The 22514-nt window shown below is 35.9% G+C and overlaps 2 protein-coding genes across 5 annotated transcripts; both read right to left on the bottom strand.

Moving 5' to 3' along the window:
• Positions 1 to 966: 966 nt before the first annotated feature.
• phka1a (phosphorylase kinase, alpha 1a (muscle)) lies at positions 967 to 16454 on the bottom strand. 4 transcript variants are annotated; one of them, XM_060874561.1, is made up of 34 exons: positions 16174 to 16454; positions 15944 to 16065; positions 15153 to 15311; positions 14364 to 14411; positions 13961 to 14129; positions 13047 to 13129; positions 12858 to 12938; positions 12119 to 12217; positions 11292 to 11438; positions 11161 to 11214; positions 10847 to 10969; positions 10500 to 10595; positions 10301 to 10408; positions 10138 to 10216; positions 9900 to 10034; positions 9702 to 9811; positions 9428 to 9572; positions 8849 to 8927; positions 8579 to 8754; positions 7758 to 7928; positions 7396 to 7484; positions 7178 to 7323; positions 6348 to 6501; positions 6108 to 6187; positions 5916 to 5994; positions 5678 to 5807; positions 5492 to 5593; positions 4638 to 4744; positions 4459 to 4497; positions 4098 to 4142; positions 3672 to 3830; positions 2813 to 2866; positions 2461 to 2661; positions 967 to 1896 (listed from the first exon to the last, which is right to left on the bottom strand). In XM_060874561.1, the coding sequence occupies exons 2-34, from the start codon at positions 16019 to 16021 to the stop codon at positions 1723 to 1725; spliced, it is 3699 nt and encodes a 1232-aa protein (XP_060730544.1). In that variant the 5' UTR covers positions 16022 to 16065; positions 16174 to 16454; the 3' UTR covers positions 967 to 1722. The 4 variants fall into 4 exon arrangements, with proteins under 4 accessions (XP_060730544.1, XP_060730545.1, XP_060730546.1 ...); XM_060874562.1 differs by having other exon boundaries at positions 4638 to 4741; XM_060874563.1 differs by lacking the exon at positions 4459 to 4497 and having other exon boundaries at positions 968 to 1896.
• A 4195-nt stretch (positions 16455 to 20649) lies between these two features.
• Positions 20650 to 22514, bottom strand: leap2 (liver-expressed antimicrobial peptide 2). The gene is made up of 3 exons (XM_060873469.1): positions 22301 to 22514; positions 21918 to 22087; positions 20650 to 21802 (listed from the first exon to the last, which is right to left on the bottom strand). Exons 1-3 carry the CDS (start codon positions 22373 to 22375, stop codon positions 21763 to 21765), a joined length of 285 nt encoding a protein of 94 aa, XP_060729452.1. The 5' UTR covers positions 22376 to 22514; the 3' UTR covers positions 20650 to 21762.

Below are 22514 nucleotides of genomic sequence, written 5' to 3'. Positions count from 1 at the left end.
GCAACCACACACACACACATACGTATTACTGTATTTGTGGGGGTAGTTTCATGGACCTTAAGAATGTACACATCTACTACACCAAACTCAATCTTTAAATGATCTCCTTTCTTATTTAACCAGTGATCAAAAGGCAACCTTTTCTAGTATCTAAAATAACAGCTGCAATTTTCCGAGCACAAGCCAAACATCTCACCAAGCTGAAACGAATCATGTCAAATCAAGTCGTGTTCATCATAAATATGTTCATTCAAGTTCACCACTTTTACCCTTCACCTGGTCAAATTGTGACATTTTCTACAATGTGGTTCTATAAACTACAAGTTTTCTCGAATCAAAATGTTTCCTCTCTGCAAGAATCTTGACCAGATGTAAAGTTTTACTAAAAAGAACATTCCTGTTCCCCTGAAGGATACTCCGCTACCTCAACATTCATGACCTCATCTAGTACTTCTGGAAATATTGCTGCCAAATTTGAAAGATTTAAAATGTAAAAAACAGGAAATGACTGTTTTAATAATCAGCATCAGCCACAACAGTCATGTCTCGACACCTGAGGTAAATATCGCTCATGGCATTTACACAATTTACTTGTGGCATGTACACACAAGCCTTTTCATCATCTCTTCAGCTCACTGCTCACTATTAATGCAAACACTGGTGTTGAAAGTAGCCTTACCTTAATAAATCATTTCCATGACATTTTTGTAAAATAGTTTCTTAAAGTAGGGATTAAAAAAATAATATTAGCAGAAAATCATCGTCAACCCCAGATTTGTAGTCATTTTTTTCTGATTTCCAGAACCGTCACAATGACCAGAACTGAGTACAGCATTTTATATTCTATCCATTTTTAATTACAGTTGTCTTGTCTTACAGAATGATGTCATGGGATAAACAAAATGTAACTAGAATATAAGAGAAATAGCACAGGAAAACGTGCAATAATCTTGTGCTACTGAACAAATAGTGCAATATGACAATTTGTTATTTGTGATTTAAACACACAAAACAAACCACTCAAGATACTCTTGTAAATCATCTATTCATTTTAATGGTAACTTACAATAATGCAACGTAAATAAATTATTTTAAAACAAGTCAGTAACATTTCAAACATCATATCTATTTTTTATTTGTTTCAGCACATATGAAACATTTTTAGGCTCAAAAATGATGTACAAACCTCAATATTATGTTCCAACAGTGCAAAGTATTTGCTTAAAAATATATTTTGCTGATAAGGCTAAAGTAATTAAAATAAAGTTTTAACTAATAAAATCATCACGGTCTTTGAATTATACAGAATTAGATGACAAACATAATGGGCAAAAAACAAAATGCATAAAATATTTCACTGGTCATCTGGTTAAACTTCAGTCAGTCTTTTGGTGGACAGCAGATACTATTGTGTTAAAAAGAAAAAGGACAAAAGGGAGAATTTAACTGTTTGTTTGACAGAAAAGCTGCTGCACTGACAGAATACTTTCATGCAACCATCCAAATATGATCAGTAAATAAACAGTAAATGACAGAATGAATGAATGTGCACACAGTTAAAAGAACTCAACAACCAAAATGGCTGCGAAAACCATCATCTTCTCCATTTAGGTTTAACTGCCTAAAAGCCATGCACTTTAAATATTGTATACGGACCTAAAGTCTTATGAGGTTCTTTCACATCTTTAAAACTGTAGCTGTCTCTACTATTAAGACAAAACATCACTGCAGAGCACATGCGCCGCTGGGGAGAAAGTCCTGTACGTAGGTAGCCACTGCCTTTGTGAGGTACGTCATTGTGCCAAAGCGGCCACTCGGTGCGCTGTCATACAGGAGCCGACAGATGCCTGTGGATACGTCTCTTTCTAAAATGTTATCTTCAGCATTAAGAGCTTTCTGTAAGAACAGGAGAAGTCTGTTATATTATGGGGTATAAAAACAGGTTTGCTAAAATACAGGGAAATGCTTTATATAAATATAATCAATGGAATACATTAACTCTAGATATATTTAGGATTTATTTTTAATATATATTCCGAAAATTATTAAATTAAAAAATGTAAATTATTTAAAAAAAAAAAAAAGACTTCTGGATTAACAAAGCATCTCAAAACACACTTGTTCTGCCCTGAAATTTACAGTTTGTTGACCACACACTTTATACATATGTCCCACGCTACCACTACACAAACACCTTGCTGTTTTACAATTCACACATTACAAAAAATTACAGTATATTAAGTAGGATTGACAGCAATTTTGTGATACTGTGCTAACACACTAACACAAGAAAGCAGAAAATGATCTGAGTTCTTGTTTGTGGCCTACAGAACTTTATTCAGTATTAAATCTGACTTTTAATTTTATTTTCCAACTACAGTAATTGGTAGAGTACCAGAATGCTTGTACATCATGAACAGTATTACATCCACAAATATAAACACATGCACACACAAGCACCTGGTCTTGGTAGAACATGTCATTGGCAATGTGGACGATCTTCTCCACATGGATGATGCTGCCAAAGCTTTGGATATCAACTTCAGCCAGCATGGTGAGCACCAGGATTGCCTCCACAAGCAGCTGCCTGTACTCAGGCTGAGGCACTCTGTTCAGTACCGTCTCCACATGCACAGCAAACTTAATCTCACCTGGTGTCATCTGGAGATGACAAACAAAGATTTTCTTGTCTGCAATAAAGCCTCATTATTTTATCAATGTATATGTAAGTGTGTTTATTTTGATGCTAGCATTATCATATGGTATCATTTAGAAATTAACAGAAAATTAAAAGTCCCAGCTCATGTCAAACCTCTCTTGTAGTAGATGATGGGAGCACAAAGCCTTCTATTGACAGCCCATGACACTATCAGAGAATCAGAGAGGGAGATAGAAACATTTTTTTCAAGTGCTATAATTTTTCCTACAACAATCTTTAAAAGAATTCACTCCAAACCTGGTCCCCATTTATATTGTGATGACAGCATTAAACATAATATGAGAAACATTTAATTTGCTCTGTAAAGATTAACAGACAGTATAACATGAAGCCAATTCCTTAATGATCTAACAAACCAACTGAGGCCAATCAAACTGAAATATCTATTATTATATACAGATTATAACTGTATAATCCATAACATAGAAAAATAATAGCCTTATAAACATTCAGTGTTTGATTAATTTCACTACTGGAATCTTTGCATGTCTGAGTCATGAGGTACTGCTTGTGCAATAAAATGGTCATCTGATAAATGAAGGTTATTTTACAGATTCTATTCTGTTGCAAATCAAATCAAATTTTATCAAATAAGTGATAAAATTTAATCATTTAATTTTTATTTAAATAAGTCGATAATTTTTAAATACGTTTTGTGGGCAGTAAAATAGACATCAAACTAACATCCTGGGGCACATGTAAGCTCCAAAAATGAGCACAATAACGTTGGCTTAGCATGTGATATTTAACCAGAATGCAGAATGTATATATGTAAAAAAAAACTTGACGGTATTATACTGGTGAATAATGTTTATATTACGTAACCAGAGTTTCATGGTTTGCTGAGATGGAAATAATTCAAAGCTCACTAATAGAAAAAGCACAATTAAAAAGCTGGAGAAACAAAATGGTTGACTGTAAACATAGCCTTTGTCTTTGTAAACCTGCTAACCTTCTGCAGAATCTTCCAGACTTTCTGATAAAAGCCCACTGGTACTCTGTTGAGAGCTCCATCCAGCCTCCTCCTGCGAAGCCACTGGCCCTGACGACTATCCAGTGCAACAGGAACACTCACAGAGACATCAAATGACTCGGATGAAGTTAGACGGTGCTTTTTGCAGCCACAGGAGAGAACAAATACATTCTGATAACACTGTCTGATAACTTCTAAAAGAAGCAATGTTCATACAATACCAACCATGACTCTGACTTTAGGCTTGTTATTTTAATAAACATCTCATCAATTAACCATTAAAAAAAAGTCCTCAGCCAAGTAGAAATTTAAAACGCAAAATAATTTAGCATAAATGAATTTAGAATAAAACTGGGAAACAATAAATAAATAAATAAATAAATAAATAAATATACCAGGACTTACAACAGACTCTGAGTGGTCGATGTCAAAGGAATGTGCTGAAAAGGTCTATAAAGAAAGAAAAAAACAAAGCAGAAAATAGTGTAAGGATCAGGTTTTCCTGGACAATTCGGCTGGAAAAATCTGTTCAGAACAATTATTGTCACACTATCATGCATCTACAGCCCCTATGAAACCCATTACTGTGATCACTGTAGCTTCTTTGTATGATGGATTATCCATTGTGAGGAGCGATGGTGATTTTGTCAGAAAATTGTGTTTAGTACATTGATCTCTGCAAACATTAATTATTACAGCAGGTCTGAAAATTTGGAGATTGCTCCAAAATAAGCCAGACTAAAGCATGGCAAGTTCGACTTTTCACCTTACTCTGAGCCGACCAAGACAATCTCCTGTCTTCCAGCTGCAAATGGAGAAATAGCTTGTTCTTACCGCTCACGCAACAAAGGAAATTAAAGTGAGAAGTTAAAGTTCCCTATACCAGTGCTACTGTCAGAGGCAGTACATGAAAAGGGCTGTGTTGCTTGTTGCTGAATTACTTACCAGCTTCATATCACTTTTCAGTTTGCTGATGCCAGCACGCTCACTTTTTGTGGCACCTACATGGCCAACTTCATGGATAGAGATGGCAGGACTCACACCTGTATCTGCTGAACACAAAAATATAACCATAGTAAGTAACATGGACAACTGAAAGCACAATCAGAAGCACAGTGTGCTGCTGAATCTAGTACAAAAGAGGCTGCACAAATAATATAAAATCCTGGATCAAGTGTCGTCCAAATACTTAGCATACAGTAAGGATTCGTAAATAAAGTCCAAAAATCAATCGAAATAACCAAAGCATCTTCTCATACTTTCCAAGTTGGCTAAAAAAATGTGTCTATATAAATAAATGACAAAGATACAAATTGTAATCAAACTGATAATTACTATTTAGTTTAGCAATATGACAAAAAAATATGTCAAATGACAAGATTTCTTAGATACATGACAAAATGTCAGCAAAATAAAATGACAGAAAAATGTTTGATGGCACTTATTTTACATATACAAAAATAAAACATTTCAAATAAAGCAAGAAATATTAAATTAACAGTAATTTATATCATTATCAATTATAAAACATTCTGTATTTTAATTCCAATTCAGATGTTACCTACACAATATTGATACTCTGTCATATTGCTCAGCCCTAAATTAAGCTAATATTCTGACAATGTAAATCTGAAAAGCTAAATAAATACTGCATCAATTATAAAAACCTTTAAACAAATGCTGATGATAAATATGGCACTGGCATAACAGATAGATATTTATCTAATGGAAAAATAATTTTGACATTGATCATAGACACAAGCAACTAAGAAGACATAAAACAAGGAAAAGTAACCGACCGTGCCTCTGCACACCAAACTCTTTGCCACTAAGAATGTGATGCAGAAGATTCTTCAGCTCAGAAGGACTCAAACTCATCAGACTTTCTATGGCTTCTTCATCTGAAGCACACACATTCCAAGTCAAACAATGCAATGCAAAACCTATAAAATTATATTTCCTTTGCAACTGAAAGATTGTGATACCTGAACAGTTAAGAGATTGGGCCAGTTCAGTAGCCATGACTTGAATAATGAGGCCAATCCTCAGTCTGAACATCTCACTGAACAGACCTGGCTGTGTCCTGATGTTCATTGCTAGGTACACCATGATCTCCTATTACACACACACACACACACACACACCTCATTTTAATAATCTCCTGTATATTGTATTTTTGTTTTCTAAATTCTAGACTTTCATGAGGTCAGACTGTATTCTAACCTGTGTGAGGATAGAGATGGTGATGTTGTTCTCACTGGCCTCATCTATAAGTTTAGCCAGTAGGTCAGGTGGCATTGGACTGCATATTCAAATTCAAATTTAATGTATAAAATGCACAGACCAGAAATATATTAGATAAGCATGTTATGTTTATTAAGTGTGTTTATTAAACTACTGAAACCATTAACTCACGCAGTGATGGTCTTTTCCCTCGGTTCAGGAGGTAAACCCACGGTTAAGTGCTTCTGATGAGCCAGCAAATCGGAACAGGCCTACAAAGACACACACACACACATACACACACACACACACACACACAGTCTAACACCTCTCATCATCCATATCCTGTATAACAGCCCATCAACCTCAACCCTAAGGTAAATTATAAAGGATGTTAATCTCAAAACTCAGAGAAGCAATTGACAGACACACCCAGTCCAGCTCCTCCACTTTTTTGCGTAGCATGCCAGAGATCATACGGATAAGGCCCCAGCAGCGCAGGTCTCCTGCCTTTTCATACAGATCCATCAGGAGCCGGTGCACTGTAGTGCCTGTACCATACAGCTGTGTGTCCCAATCCATCCCCCTGAAAGCACACACACACACACACACACACACACACACACACACACACACACACGAATATTCTCACTTAGAAGTACAGATTACTACAAACTGCATTTCCTTTACCTCATTCCCACTGGGAAGCATAAGTTAAAAGAAACAAAAATTATTTTACAATCTACAAATGGTAAGAATTTTGCACTGTGTTGCGGATGTCTTAACTAAAACACATTTGGGGTGAAGAGAAAACTTTGATTAAATGCCTAAAATTTAGTAACACAGAACTCCCTGTGAATTAAACATAAACTGATCTTTAAAAAAAAAAAAAAAAAAAAAAAAACAACTGTAATACTGAAACACTGAAATGTTTCCATTTGACTATTTGCAAATATATATTTGCTTTTTTGTTTGTTCAAATCATTCTATTTCCATTTGCACTGTAACTATTCTTACTATATTTTTTTTCTACTTCTACTTTGTAAGACATGGGCAGTCGAAAAGCCTTTCACTACTGTATTACTGTGTTTGGTTGTGTATGTTTGTGACAAATAAAATGTTCATTTTAATTTGATTGAATTTGATTCATCAGTAATGTATGTAATTCCACACACTTCCGAGGCCAAACTCTACATTAAAAAACGTATTTATGCAAATTACAATAGACACAATACTATAAATATAAATTTAAAAAGGCTGACTTGTCTTTGAAGAGGATGTACAGGATGTCCGCCTGCTCTTGGAGACCATGTGTATCCTTAAGCAGCTGAGCCAGAGCCATGTAATCTACAGCTCCATCAGCATCATGGGGAAGGTTTAAATCAGCTGAAGCAAACAGCTCTGGACCCTGAGGTGGAAAACAATTAGCTAGAGAAAAATCTTCTTTGGTGTGTATGTGTATAAATGAGTGTGCATATACCTTGCTTGGTTCTTGTACAGAGGAGTCTTTTAAATTAAGAGAAGGTTGAGGGGATCGGAAGAGCTTGGTGGGTAGATACATTTGCACATCTGAAATAATAAAATGAAAAAAATTTTTTATATTTACAGCATTTGGTAGACACCGTTAGCCAGAGAATCTTACATTTATTTCATTTTTATACAAATGAGGATTAAGGGTCTCGCTCAGGGGCAGAGAACTAGCAACTTGGTGGACATGGGATTCAAACTCACAACCTTCTGATCAGTAGTCTGACACCTTAACCACTGTGTTACCATGTCCTTGGCAAGGATAACATGAATTGACAAACTGTTTAAGCAGCAATAAGCATAAGCAATGCTCACTGTGTAGCTGGAGATCTTTGGCCTTGTTGACTAAAGACACCATCTCTCTTGTTTGATTGGCTGCGGCCCTGAAGCGGCCGAGCCCGCTGGCCTTGACCTGTGCTCTAGGCCCCCGATAAGGAACTGCTGTGGCCAAAAGCTGATCCAAATACTGAGCGAGGTCATCTCCATCTGAGAGAAGAAAAGATACAAAGTGCCTGCTGTTTTGCTGTTTGATGGACAACTGGATAGTTATGCAAATGAGAAATGTACAAAAATAAAAGGAAATGAATACTTACAATTATAACTATACTTATAATTAATTAGATAGCAAATAAGCTTCAATAACAGAAAACACGTCAACCTATTTTAAAGCACATGTAAACAACAAGTGGTTAAATTTCAAAAACTTCTAATTATCTACTCATGCTTGTATCTATACACTGGTACAAACACCAAAATAACGATTGCACAATAAAGATGGATGCATTCTCCTACTATTCATTATTTGATGAATTATACTAACCGGCCACACTGTATGAAACCATCAAAAGGGTTTAGGGGGAACATGTTAATCATATACATAGAAAAAGCAAAACTTTTCATGTTCGCCATACAACACTTTACCATGTCTTGGCTAATAATGATGAGAAATCAAATCACAGGTGCAGAATTTTGAAATATATATTAGCGTTTGATAAAACATACAAGAACATTTCTGAATCGTTAATCTTTCATGTACACGAATAATTATTTAATTTTATATTATAAGAAAATGTTCAAATAAGGAATGTACAGTAAACTCATGGTGCTGTATCCTGTAACTTGTTGTTCCTCTTTACCATCACTTATGTTGACACCATACATAGTGCCTTCATTTTCGAAGCTGTACTCATCATCCTCATCCTCATCCTCGCCCCAGGTCAGAGTGCTGGAGCGTGGCTTACCACGATCCAGAAAGCTAAGATGAGCAAAACAGGATGTGGTCAAGAACTCCGACAACTTTCCAGTCTGTATCCTTAAAAAAAAAAAGAGGGATGAGACTAAATATCTGCACAAAACATGATGAATTATGATCATGAAGATGACAAGTCCCACAGCTTGGCTCTTACCTTGCTCCTCCATAGTATCCATCCTGAAGTTTCTTCAGAGTGGCCAGTACGACAGGGTCCAAGTCTGTGTGGTTCTCGGCTGAAAGGAAATTTACAAAATGTAAATAAATCACTTTCTCTGGTTAAAAGTATAATAATTAATGTCCTCAACAGAAAATCTCTCATGGGAAACAAACTAAAATATTCCCATTTTGTAAGAAGTACTGTAAGAACTGCATACCTGACTACATAAATATTGGAGTAGTTGTTTTCATCCTCAAGAAAGTAATATTTATTGAAAGTTTGATTGGGGAGGCACATACAGTTAGGGAAGGTAAGTAAGTCATTTTCTATATTGCACGTCACCTGTATTTTTTTCTCCTCAGAGAATCTGTATATATACGAGAATGGACTGAGTTCAAGAATCCACTGTACCTCCGAATGCACCTCTGTAGCGATTCACAACTTAATCAAGATACATCGTCCGATTAATATACCATTATGAGCTGAATCTTAAATAAGCTTAACCAATATTTAAATGAATAAAAACTCTTGACAACAGAGATGTAGGATAACCAAAAGACACCAGGTCCCACTCACTGAGCATGGTCTGGGATACAGGGAAGGTGACAGTAGGCCGGCCAGTCATTCTCCAGCGAGAGGACAAGTAGGATAGTTCAGTACGAAGCATCTCCACAATCATCCTGTTATCAAGGGCCAAGTAAAACTGCTGATGATCAATAAACTAGCAGAATAAAGAACACAAACAAAGCCACAAAAAGAGGGATGAGAGAACTGTGTATTTACATTTTAAATTTAAAATGACAAACAATATCCACATCCAACAAAGTAATAAGTTTCAGTGTTTCAGTACCTGAGGTGTAAAGGTAAAGATAGTGTTGCGGATGATGTAGAGTTTGGAGGTCCCTAACACACCAATCCGGCGACATGGCCTGCCAGTCAGCCCCAGCCTCTGGTTCCGTCCTATGAGAATAAAAATCATGTAACCAAATGAATCATTAAAGTGGTCTGATCTGTTGTGAGGTTTTTATCAGTAGTGAATGGCTCCTACCTAGTCGTGCATAAATGTGACTAAGAACCCGAGAAGGTTGTACTCGGATGGGGTGGATGTCTGCCACTGTGTCCACTGCTATCCCTTTCTTCAGAAGCAATTCCTTAATCTCATCATTCTCAGCCAGTATGCACACTGTTCAATACAGAGAACAAATGGCTAGAACACATATTTTATTATAATCAAAAGAAATTGACTACTACTGTAGCTGATAATTTGCCAAAAGAATGGAACTTGCCTTGGACAACTACATCAGGCTTAGGGATGGTGGAGAATCTCCGGCTGAGTGGGTCTATTTCTCCAGGGGCCAGGAAGCCCTGAATTTTTTTTTTTAAGAACAGAATTTTAATATTGGCAGTCATAAATCAAGGCCTCCCCCAAATGTGGAAGTGTGCCCTCACCTCTGCCAGCAGATTTCCCAGGATGTACAGTGACTGGCCCCACTTCAGGGGGCACTTGCCCATAGGGATCCTCTCTACAGTGTGAGGATTCATATACTCCTCATCGACCTACAAGAATATTGTTCAATCATTACATAAATGATAAATTGCTATAAATTTTACTGCCGTCTTAACAACTTTTCAAATATATTAACCTAACCCGGTCAGGAGGAACACTGTAGAGTTCAGGTAGCAGACGTATCCCATCTTTCTGTTTGATAAGTATGCCATCCAGTGCCTCTCTGTACTCCTGCACCTGATAAGACCCATTCAAAATAATGTGTCATTTAACAAGTCAGAATATTTCTCACTGACCTCTAAAGATAATTTTCAGTAATGTCCCAGTGAGGCCAGGTTTATGTCACTGAATTAACATCCTATGACATAAAGCATTGATACAGTTCTTATTTCATCTCATAGGTAGATCTCATATTCAATTTGATGAAGGGCAACAGTTCATATACAGTATTAATATTTTATAATTAATTTTATAATACAATTTTTTACCTGCTCTTCGCTGTTTAGAAAGATGCCATCAAGGATGAGATAGGTCCAGAAAAGAGGCCACTCACATTCAATGTTCTCAAACAGTTTTAACTCTGCAGATTCATAATACAGCCTATTGGGGTCCTGTAGACACAGAGAGGATTTATGAGATATACAATGGAGCCTACACAAATAATGATACAGAATAATAAGGACACATTGTATACCTGAATAGTTTAGGTTTGTCAAAAAGTTCCATATTTGAATGATACTTTCTATGTATTATGTATAAAGTCTATGTGCGTATAGATGATGGGTAATTCCTGATATCATACCTCTTTAGGTGTTTTATGACCATCTCTCAGAAACCGACAGCAACCATATCGCCCCTACGGAACATGAAGAGAACAGTTAAAAATGCATTTGCATTCAAAATGTGTGTGCTTAAATGAAGCAAATATCCAACCTGTAGTTTGGAAATGATTTCCTCCTTGGTGATGTTGACTAATTCCATGTCCTCCACAGCGAAGGCTGGATACGAAATAATGGAGAGAACACCAGCATCTACTTCTTTCGATGTGGATGCTCTGGGCAACATGGAGTTAAGAATGGACTGGAAAAATGACAGTAGATGATGTCAAACCATTTGTACACTGCAGTATTTCCAATCTCTGCTCTCAATATCTGGGTTAGGCACAGTTTAAAACATGTGTATATGAAAATGAGACCGTAGTGAGTGCAAATGACAGGCAGAATATTAGCAATCATGTTTACAGCAAAGTCCTAAGCAAAAACCTCCATCAAGTGGGGTTAGAATAACTGTTAAATAACATAACCAAGGACTTTAACAACTTCCTAAAAATAATAATGTTTTTTTTTTAAACGAATCAGAATCTTTATTCTCAGTTCTGTACAAGATCAGATTTCTGTTAAGGTGTCTGTTTAGTTTATTTTTCAGATTAGGCATTCATGGACATTCAAAAGATTGGACATGGCCTTTGCTGTGATTAAGGTGTGTTGAAGCAAGGAAGCATTAAAATATAAGATTAAAAAATAATGAATTATAAACCAATTTCTGAACATTTTTCAAATAGTTTTTGAAATAGGCTTGTTCTATTAGAAGACTTTTATTCTTTATAAAAATAAATTCTATTTCCTTTAGTACAGGCAAATGTTGCTCACACAGATTACATTACAGGCTCTGTGGACAATGCTGAAGTATTCTTTTAAGAAGTAAAGTGATAAGGCAATGTTTTGAAGTAGATTTAGGTGTGCATATAATACTGGCTTCACCTGACAGTGCTGGATGTCATCTGGAAGAGCATGGACCACAGAGCTGGGCCCTCCCTTGGCCCCAAATAAGTTCAGCTCATCCAGTGCCTCCAGTGCTGCCTATAGTCACAAAGAATCCATTCACACATTGCATTTAAACATAGCTCACAGTTCATAAGAAAATACAAACGTTTAAAACCCATTCTGTGCATGTTAAGATTCCTAATCACTGAACTGAAACCAGAGCCATTTCACTTTATTGTCAGGGTTATATAACAGACTGTGTGCCAGGAAAGTAAAATAAGGTTTCCATTGTCTCACTGTACAAAGTTAGAGGAACTGCCACAATTTACTGCAGTTGGCTGTTCTTCATGGGTAGAAGGGTGAAAGGAGTCTGGCAGATGTACCATGCTGAGTTTATAATAGTTCAAACACACCAGTGACGGTGTCATAGGGCTGCATTTGCATGGGAGAAATGCATCTCTGTTTAGGGAAACCTCAGCTGCATTCTCAGCTGCTCAGTGGTAATGATGGAAAGTTTATTAGTGGGCTTGTGCTTGAGTCGTGTGTCGTGTGTAAATGAGACATAGTCACAGAATAAAACAGACTTGTGCTGATCTTTAATTGTTTTTTAATTTACTGATTACTTATTTCATTATTTTAAAACTTTATACATGTAATAATGCTGTCATACAAACATTTCTGAGCAACTAGTCTGTTGTACACAAACTTGTCCAACTTTATACATGAAACATCTTACTTTGGCCATGCCGATGGAGCTGGCATTGAGCTCAGGGATGCCCTGATTAGTCTTGTCTCCTCGTTCCCACATTCCATAGTCCTGCCCAGAGAAGGCACATCAAGCTCAGAGAAGACCAGTCACAGTTAAAAATCTATATTACTCTCATACATGGAAAGAAAGAGTTTATAGTTATTTAGTGAGCCTTACCGCCACTTTGTATGCAGCTTCGATGTAAAACAACAGATTCTGGATCACATCCACTTCATCCTGAGTGTACACAATGTGCAAACCTAAGGGTGCCCAAATCCCAATAAATAAGACAGATAATCATTAAACCACTAAGGACTGGATTTATTCAAGCTCCGAGCACAAGTTACAGTCTAACATTCTTTTACTAATTCACACATCTGAACATTGCATAACGAATCAGTGTTTTTTGCTCCCAATTAATATTATGCAAATGATTAGTTATAATCTGTTGTACCTAACCTGGAGACCATATACACATAGATGGATTTCACCATTTTTAAAATTCTTTTTTTACTACAGATTATGTAAAGACTGTTGTCCAGTCTGAATGTTATGACTAAGCATCATGACCCACTAAGACAACATCTAAATGCTAGTTCGAACCAATGGCAAGTTTGCAATTGAACATGCCAGAAATTTCAAAAACTTAAAATTAAAAAAAATATATTTCCCTATACTAGTAGAATACATGTATTTATGCAACTTATATATAAGAAAACTGGAAGACCCTGTATCAAAAAAGAAAAGCCCAAGATGCAAATCAAACACAAGTACTAAATGTTACATCAAAACTGTAACAAATGAAAAAAAAAGTATGTATGCAATGAAAAAAGTATCAATTAGTGCAAAGTATTACATGTATGCATGTCTACAATGAAAAGAGTTTGAACATATATAATATTGTATAATGGCATAATTTCAGTAAAGATATTTTGTTTGTTCTGCATGATTTCTCTTCTACCTTTCTCCAACCAATTCTATATGTTCAGCTGGCACTCATGGGCAGCAACGAGTACCAATGGAAAATCCAGCATCAAAAGGAACATTCTGGCTTAAAAATAAATAAATAAAAATGTGATAGCCCAGCATACCTGAGGCAGTCATCTGTGCTAGAAAGAGCAGGAAGAGCGAGGTGGCATCCATCTGTAAATGACCCCACTCTGTATCACCCACCACTGTGGCACAAGTGTGTGTGTTGTACTTGGCATGGATGCAGTCCAAGGTACTCTTACTGTACTTGAATTTCTCCACTTTGTCCAGCTGAAGATCAAAAGCAAGAGTTAGTCATACAGACACTTTAGGTATCGAAGAGGTCAAGGACATTTTTAAACTAAGGAAAAATGTTATTGGAGGATTCTTAAAGTGTACAGAGGGGAAAGAATCCCAATGGGTACTGCCAAGCTCTTTGGGGACTTGGGGGGTTTGGTGTTATGTAAATAGTTCTTAATGTCATTGTGTTTCGTGCCTAAACAAACAGAGGTAGTGCTGAAATACCTGCCGCATAATGCACTGAAGTAGGCCTCTCATAAGCTTCACAACACTCTACAGAGAGAAAAAGAAGGTTAGCATATGGGTGTAAGGGGGAGAAGAGGCAAAATGAAGTCCAAGGTCACAGATGGTAACAAAAGCAGAAGGCTAAAAAATATTTAAATGCGCAGTACACACTCTGACCTTTTCATTTTATCTTTAAGGTGGTAATTTGAGACTGCAAAGGCTTGACCGGTCAACACATAGCAAGTGTACACACATAAATACATGAGTCGTGTACATAGGTACATGACTCATAACCCTATACAGTGTGGACACAGTGGTGTACTGGTGGTGGATTCTATACAGTAATTATTTTTACACACCTAGATCAATATGATGGTATAATATCAATATTTGGATAAATCACATCACTATACTGTTTTCTTATATGATTTCAGGTCATGTCAACACTTGCATGCAGTCAATAACAATCAGTAACTAGTAGCTGAATGAACATTAAATGATCAGTCTGAATAAATATAAATAATTATGTAAATTATGTATTTTTTTAACATATGAATAAATATCAGGTGGTTTTGCCTCATAAAGCTTCTAAACTACACCATTTTCTTGCACAGGTGATGATTGGAAACTTCTCTGGAAACTTCAGTATTATTCTGTATTAATTTTACTATTACCTTGAAAATGACTGAACTGCACAGCAGAGACATTTCTATTACAGTATGTAGTATACACACTTTTCATGAATAAGGATCGTTGAGTAGATCGGTTTTATTTGGTCAAATCCACTACCTGCTCCAGCTCATAGGCTTTGGCCTTGTCCTCATCCCGATCTGCATTTTTCCTGTAAGCTAGACTTAGAGCCCACACAGAGATGATGCTGTAAACATTATCCCTGATCCAGGCATCTGGCTGTTCCTCACTCGCAGGAAGAAGACCGGTCACTGGATCCTACACATCATACATATGCATGACGGGAAAAAATATTTACATATTTAGAAATCCCTACTATACTAAAACAAACTCCTGTTATTTGAAAAGATCCCCTTTTATTTCTTTTCTTCAGAAATCTATAAAGATCTTACTATAACATGGAGTCGTAGGTTGCAAAAGGAATTCACAGAATCATGTACATGGATGAGTCTTAATAAAAAACAAAGGATTTTCTATTTTTATTTTTAGACTTTCTGTGTATGTGATTTTTTTTTTCCCAGGAACTCTGTAAGACGATATGAATGATTTGCATCAATGGAAAGTACACAAAGATATATTTCTAGTTAGATGATCCTATGAAATAACAACAGGCAGCAAAGTCTGTAACTGATACCTAGCCAGTGAAGTGTTACTGAGTGATAATGCTAAATAAAAACAGACTAAACTAAAGTAAACAAGCTCTATAAAAGGCACTATAAAGCAGATTATTAACTCAAGTGAAACTGAAGACAAGTAACATAATATCACAAGTTCATTCTGTGACTAATATCCCTATAATCTTAGATAAACGTGTGTGTTTACACCAATGAACAACAAACATGGACACAACAGCACACACATTCATGGTTTTATTCACTACATGTACTCACCTGGTGACGAAGGATAGTTTGGTGAATTATTCGAGCATAGTTGTCGAGTTTGACTCCAGAATTACTGCGACTTCTCATTTTCACTACTCTTCTGCTTCAGTCTCCGAGTTTCGTCGACATTGCTGTAAAAGTTTACAAACTTACAATGAAGTTCAGATGAACTACTGACTGGATATCTACGAATTGGGTGGAAACTAATAAAGAGCTGTCAAATATATACAACTACTTACTGTGAAGGAGACCGTACAGTGTGCTACAAACTAACTGGGAGGAGATGAAACACTGGGGTGCGGAAAAAAAAGGTTTAAACAAAAAAGGTAATAATGATCATAATAATAATAATGATGACGATAAAGTCCGGAAAAGTGAAACTAAAAGGTTAAAATGATGCCAAAGTTGTTCAGCTGATACACATCCAACCGCATTGGACATGTGAATAAAATGAGCAGGCTTATATTTTGATAGTTAGTCCTGAAGCGGTTAAAGCAAGAGAAAGGAGAAGCACATGAGGTTGTGCACAAGCAGGACATGAAACACAACAAGAGCGCCAACTACAGGCCTGACACAAGAACACAAACACAACAGACTATATTTGGTCAGTGGTGCTGATCTGGCAGAAAACAAGGCAACCTGCCTTTTAGACTGCCTTATAGGATTTTCTGTGTTTTACCTCTTAGGATTTAACTTAGTCTGTGAAGCCACCGAGAACTTAAAAAGTATACTACAAAATGAGTATGATGATATATTTGTGGGGATAGATAGAGCGATAGATAGATAGATAGATAGATAGATAGATAGATAGATAGATAGATAGATAGATAAGACAGACAGACAGGCAGATAGATAGACGGAAAGATAGACAGACGGAAAGATAGATAGATAGATAGATAGATAGATAGATAGATAGATAGATAGAGCGATAGATAGATAGATAGATAGATAGATAGATAGATAGATAGATAGATAGATAAGACACAGACAGGCAGACAGACAGACGGATAGATAGATAGATAGATAGATAGATAGATAGATAGATAGATAGATAGACAGATAAGACACAGACAGACAGACAGACAGACAGACAGGCAGACAGACAGACAGGCAGACAGACAGATAGATAGATAGATAGATAGATAGATAGATAGATAGATAGATAGATAGATAGATAGATAGATAGATAAGACACAGACAGGCAGACAGACAGACGGATAGATAGATAGATAGATAGATAGATAGATAGATAGATAGATAAGACAGACAGACAGACAGACGGATGGATAGATAGATAGATAGATAGATAGATAGATAGATAGATAGACAGACAGACAGACAGACAGACAGACAGATAGATAGATAGATAGATAGATAGATAGATAGATAGATAGATAGATAGATAGATAAGACACAGACAGACAGGCAGATAGATAGACGGAAAGATAGACAGACGGAAAGATAGATAGATAGATAGATAGATAGATAGATAGATAGATAGATAGATAGACAGACAGATAGATAGATAGATAGATAGATAGATAGATAGATAGATAGATAGATAGATAGATAGATAGACAGATAAGACACAGACAGACAGGCAGACAGACAGACAGGCAGACAGACAGATAGATAGATAGATAGATAGATAGATAGATAGATAGATAGATAGATAGATAGATAGATAGATAGATAGATAAGACACAGACAGGCAGACAGACAGACGGATAGATAGATAGATAGATAGATAGATAGATAGATAGATAGATAGATAGATAGATAGATAGATAGATAGATAGATAAGACACAGACAGACAGACAGACAGACGGATGGATAGATAGATAGATAGATAGATAGATAGATAGATAGATAGATAGATAGATAGATAGACAGACAGACAGACAGATAGATAGATAGATAGATAGATAGATAGATAGATAGATAGATAGATAGATAGATAGATAGATAGATAGATAGATAAGACACAGACAGACAGGCAGATAGATAGACGGAAAGATAGACAGACGGAAAGATAGATAGATAGATAGATAGATAGATAGATAGATAGATAGATAGATAGATAGACAGACAGAAGGACGGACGGACAGATAGATAGATAGATAGATAGATAGATAGATAGATAGATAGATAGATAGATAGATAGATGTGGTGCATAAACAAGGGGTATACACATAAATATAAAAGAGTATAAAAATTAAAATAAGTGATCTGATAAAATATTATTTAGTTGAAAGTATATATATATATATAAGCTGATGTAAGCTTATCTTCAGATTCTTTAGATAATTATCTGATTATTATCGGACCTACACTATAACAAGTACTAGCACAGAGATAATTACACATGTAAAAGTCTAACATTTTTTCTGGATTTGTTTTCAATATGTCTGTCCCATAGGTCTCCATTAGGTGGCAGCACAGTCACAGTGAAATGTGCTCAGCAGGATTAGACAGTGGGTGTTACATTAAAATATTAACCCTTTTTCACTAACCTTATTAAATGTGCATATGCAGAAGAGTCTCAACAAGTATAATTAAAATGTTAATAGGCACTTCCCCATTGTGGCACTTGAGCAAGAATGGCCAAATATATCAAAACCATTAATTATAATAAAAACTCTACCTACACAACCCACTGAACTCAATCACTTTACAACAGAGACATCATATTCAACGTATTCACAATTACTTTACATGTTCTACTGTAAAAGTTTAAATTATAAACACTACTGTGCAATAGAGTTTGTATTCTTAAGTGTTTGCAGCATTGTTTGCTTTATAGTTTATTGTATAGTCTGTGTGTATTTACTGACTTTACACTGTAGCCACTGATTCGTGTTTAGTGTTACACTGATTCAGAAAGAACTGTATTTCATTATATTGCTGATTATATTTAATTTCAAATACATCTATCTATGATGAGATGAATGGCAATACTCTAACATAGTATTGGTTTGGTAGTGTGTGTGGTGGTAGTGACGTGTGTACATTAGGCGTTGTCATTTTTTACACCCTTTGACTGAAAATGTTTCTCCAATCTATAGGTGTGCACAGAAACTAATACACTTACTGTCATTTAGTTTAATGAATAACGTTTAAAGAACGGACAACTTACAAAGTGTGTTTTTCTTGTTCCTAAAAACCATAACTGAATTCCTGTAAATAAATTATATTCTATTTATCCATTTTCTGTACGTCTAATTCTACACAGGGTCTCAGAAATCCTGGAGTCCATCGAAGTGGATTTGGTTACACACTGTATGGGGTGCCAGTCAATTGCTGTCCATTACGCACACACTCTCTCTTACACTTTAACTGCAATTTAGAGATATCAATCAGCCTACCACACTGAAGCACAAGGAGGACATAAAAAATCCATGCATGCAGGACAGGAATTCAACCCCCAACCCTGGAGGTGGAAAGCAAACATGCAAAGCATCGTGCCCACCAAATAAATTATATTGTTATTAGGTAAATGTAAAATACTGATTATATTAATAGTCATTTTGTTATATAGCTGCAATGTTCCTAAACTGGAATTGGTCTGTTCTGGTTTAGCATTTTTATTCTGACAGCGTTCTGGACCAAAACATATGATTCAAGCAAAACATTTTCCATCAATGTATATTGTGCAGAGTCTAAAATGTCTTGCTCACTTTGCAGACTGTTTAGTCTTTAGGCAATAAACACTCTGAACCAAGCATAAGGTCCTAGTAGACTGAGAATGATTACAACTGCTGAAAACATGGAATCCTTCACTTTGAAGGTCTTAAAGATATACAAAAAATTGATATGAAAAACATTTATCATTTATTTGACCCTGGGCCTATCTTGGTTGTTGTTGGTCCTCATCAAGTGATCAAAACAAGTTCCATACAAATTGTACAACCACAAAAACTGATAATAAGATGATTGACGGTATGCTGGAGGATGTCACATTCTCATGAAGGACACAATACCTAAGATAGTAAAATATTTTTTCACAGTATTTTTGTACAGTATGCTTACTAAGCCATTGTGAATCATTGTTTGATTATCATTATGTACTCATGCATAATTTTAACATAACTTTGTTCTCTGTATTAAGCTTAGCCCTTAAACAGTAAAATCAATCCTGCACATTTTCCGACTTTCACACAAAACCTAATTTAGATTCTAAAATCTAAAATGTTAGAGCTATGTGCCTTGTGGTATTATTTTAAAATGTACTTTTTCAGTAACTGAACAATGGTAACAGTTTCTTTATATTACAGATGAGAGGGAAACAGTGCAAGAGTAAATATTAGATCCTAAATGCATTTCTGAATTTCCATTAATATATTTGTATATTAGTCAGTAAATATGCTTTGGATGTCTCTGATCAGCGATTCCTGCTCAGTGTTGGATAAGCTTGGCTGGCCTTTGACAAATCAGTATGGATAGTGTTGCTTTGCTTTGCTTTTGCTCACTCTCGTAATGAACACAGGGTATATAAGCACACATGTATGTGTCTGTGTGTGTGTGTGTGTGTGTGTGTGTGTGTGTAAAAGAATGTGAGTCTATAAAGCAGGGGAGGATGGCCAATATGTTTCATATTTATCATGTGGCTATACTTGGTACAGTGTCATATTAAATATCAGCCTTAATATTAAAATACATTTGGACCTAAAGATGCATTTTATCATTGTTGCAAAGAAACAAAATAAATGAAGCTCATTTACAATTATATCTCACTTTAGACCATTTTCTAAGCCTCGTATTGGTTATATAAGACATTCCACTTACAGATGTTTTAGAATAAAACGTTTATTTAGTTGATATTGCTTCAATAAATCAGATGCAACATACACAAAAGCAATGACACACTACATTCAAACATTCAGTACTGTAAATACACATTTAATGTAACAGATTCAGTCACTCAAAAGCATATACTGAAGCATAAAAAATAATCAAATATAATAAATAGATTATCCGGCAAAAGAATCTTTAATATTCTAACAGTGCTATGTGAGATGTATGACTAATATAATGTATGTATCAGCATAAATAAAAGCCAGAAAGTGTTTTCTGGAAAACGAGAGAGAGAGAGAAAAAAAATAAAACTAAAGATTTAGAACATTAGGAAACAGAGATCTGTGGAACTGCAATACTTCATTCAGTCAACTAAGGCGTTTCATGTTTGCACTGTTAACCACACTTTCTCTCCTTTCTGTTTAGGGATTTCTATAGTTCAATGACACTCGGGTTGAAAATCTGCACATGCTGTACGAGTGACCTGCTGTCAGCTCTACTTGTGCAGCATCCAGCGATTATGTGATCTAATACCAAGAGCTGGACTTCTAGAAACAGTCTAGTTCAAAGCTCAATACATTACAATCTGCACCAGCTGTATTTGATCCATCATACCATCACTGCACCACCCAAAATCTGATATATGCACAGTGTGAGATAAAATGGAATATTAAATAAAAAAAGAAGAAGAAGAAGAATAGCACATTAGTATACATGTAGTGTATTGTACTGTAGGTTATGAGGTTTATGTTGTTAAACTGAAAAAAAAAGTTTACTTGCATTATAATATATTCATGCATATATGAATTTGTGCGATTATGATTTAAGCCGGTTAGTTGTCCATCTAAAAGCTTTTACCCCAAAGACACTTAACCAACTTTACTCTTTGACTTGCCAAATCTGAGACATTAAATTAAAATTTCTTTTTTCTCACACCAAAAAGTAAGCCTTTTTTTGTATGATTCCATTTCATGCAGTAGTCCAGACAGTCCAGACACTCTCCAGACTGGAGAGGAAGTAAGCCTTTCCACTCTTAGGATTTTATAGGTTGGCTAAAGGAGCAATGTCCTTTCCTGTAAGCAAAGTAATGAACATTTTGTTTTAAAATAATAAAAGTGTATACTAAACAACAGCTCCACATTATACACAAGAAATGAATCAATGGTTTCCATCTTAAAATAAGCCTACCTGCAGATTCCTGTGGAACACTCATAGTTATTCTGACAGTATGCCCCATGGGGTTTAGTACCCATGATTCTCCAAAGGGGCGTCATACGGGCCATTCTCCTAAGTGACCTCTGAACTCCCTGCACAGAGCCAGAGAGGCTCTCCATCACTGGAACAGGACTGGTAGCTACCTAAAACAAATAGACATGGACTCAGGTAAAGTAGCAGACATGACAGCACAAAGTCATTTAAAACCTCCAATATCAATCTGTGCATAGAAGAAAACAGCTCAGTGCAAAGAACAGGTATGAGTATTAACAATAAAATGAAAGGTTTAAAACTTTAAAGGTTTAGACAAAGCTCAAATGAGATTTTTTTTTTAAAATGCAGAGATGTACAAGTACCTGTTGGCTGAGCACCATAAGCACCAGGCACCAGGCTGCAAGGGCTTTTCTGCTGAAATGACTTTGGTCCTTCATGCTGAAAGAATGGGTTTTAGCACAACTCTATCTGTAACCTCAGGCAACAATGGCTATTCTCGCTATCTCCAGTCTCCACAGAGACACCCAGTCTGCCAGTCCTAACCCCAGGCTCTTCTTTCCCTCCCTTTGCGTCCTT

Source organism: Tachysurus vachellii, chromosome 7 (genome assembly GCF_030014155.1).
Source record: "Tachysurus vachellii isolate PV-2020 chromosome 7, HZAU_Pvac_v1, whole genome shotgun sequence".
NCBI classification, from domain to species: Eukaryota; Metazoa; Chordata; class Actinopteri; order Siluriformes; family Bagridae; genus Tachysurus; species Tachysurus vachellii.
Note: the sequence above shows the minus strand (reverse complement) of the source record. Positions and strands in the feature narration are given on the sequence as shown.